The sequence below is a fragment of the Rhea americana genome, unplaced genomic scaffold (genome assembly GCF_003343005.1).
Source record: "Rhea americana isolate MKP2758 unplaced genomic scaffold, rheAme1 scaffold_194, whole genome shotgun sequence".
Lineage (NCBI taxonomy): Eukaryota > Metazoa > Chordata > Aves > Rheiformes > Rheidae > Rhea > Rhea americana.
In genome coordinates, this window is record NW_028186083.1 from 296,936 (window position 1) to 297,721 (window position 786).

A 786-nucleotide genomic window follows, 5' to 3' on the forward strand; every position below is an offset into this window, starting at 1 on the left:
GGGGAGAGCATCCCTGGCACCCTGGGGACACGATGCAGGGAGAGCATCCCGGCACCCTGGGGCAGGATCCGGGGAGAGCATCCCTGGCACCCCGAGGGCAGGATCCGGGGAGAGCATCCCCGGCACCCCGAGGGCAGGATCCGGGGAGAGCATCCCTGGCACCCCGAGGGCAGGATCCGGGGAGAGCATCCCGGCACCCTGGGCCAGGATCTGGGGAGAGCATCCCCAGCACCCCAAGGGAAGGATCTGGGGGAGCCTCCCTGGCACTCCGGGGGCAGGATGCAGGCAGGGCAGAGCCTTTGGTCCCAGGATAACAGGGATTTCCAGCTGCCATGGCTGTTCCTCCCGCCAGATCCCTGCTCTCCCGCTGCTGGGGGCAGGTGGCAACGAGTCCGCTCGAGGATACACCTGGTGCTTCAACAAGTGTTTTCTTTTCGACTTCCTCATCCTCGTCTTCTCGGAGAACGCTCTGGCGAGCTCGAACAGCTTCTTGCGCGTTGCTGGAAGGCAGCCGGGCTGAAGGTCCTGCCCGTCCCGAGGGCACACAAGCCCCAGCCCCGGCACCCCGAAAACGCCGCGGTGCCAAACGCTGCCAGGCTCGGCCAGCGAGGTCYGGGCGCTGACCCGGGCCGCCGGCCCCGGCAGCGGGGCGGGGGGGCGCTGCCGTTTTCACCCTTTCCCTAGGATTTCCGTGCAGCCCAGCGCGGCACCCCAGCCCGGAGCCGGGAACCAACTCACATTTCCCCATGTGTTTCAGCTTGTCTCTGAACAAGGCGTCGTCGGACG

General features: G+C 67.5%; 1 protein-coding gene across 1 annotated transcript in view; it reads right to left on the minus strand.

Annotated features, from left to right (window-relative positions):
- The window catches only part of CUEDC1 (CUE domain containing 1), a 7,367-nt gene that overhangs the window by 3,398 nt on the left and 3,183 nt on the right, over positions 1–786 (minus strand). Inside the window, exons 3-4 of the mRNA XM_085302939.1 lie at positions 739–785; positions 407–500 (exon numbers count right to left, since the gene is read on the minus strand). Coding sequence (XP_085159065.1) covers positions 407–500; positions 739–785 — 141 coding nt within the window. The remainder of the gene's footprint in view (positions 1–406; positions 501–738; position 786) is intronic.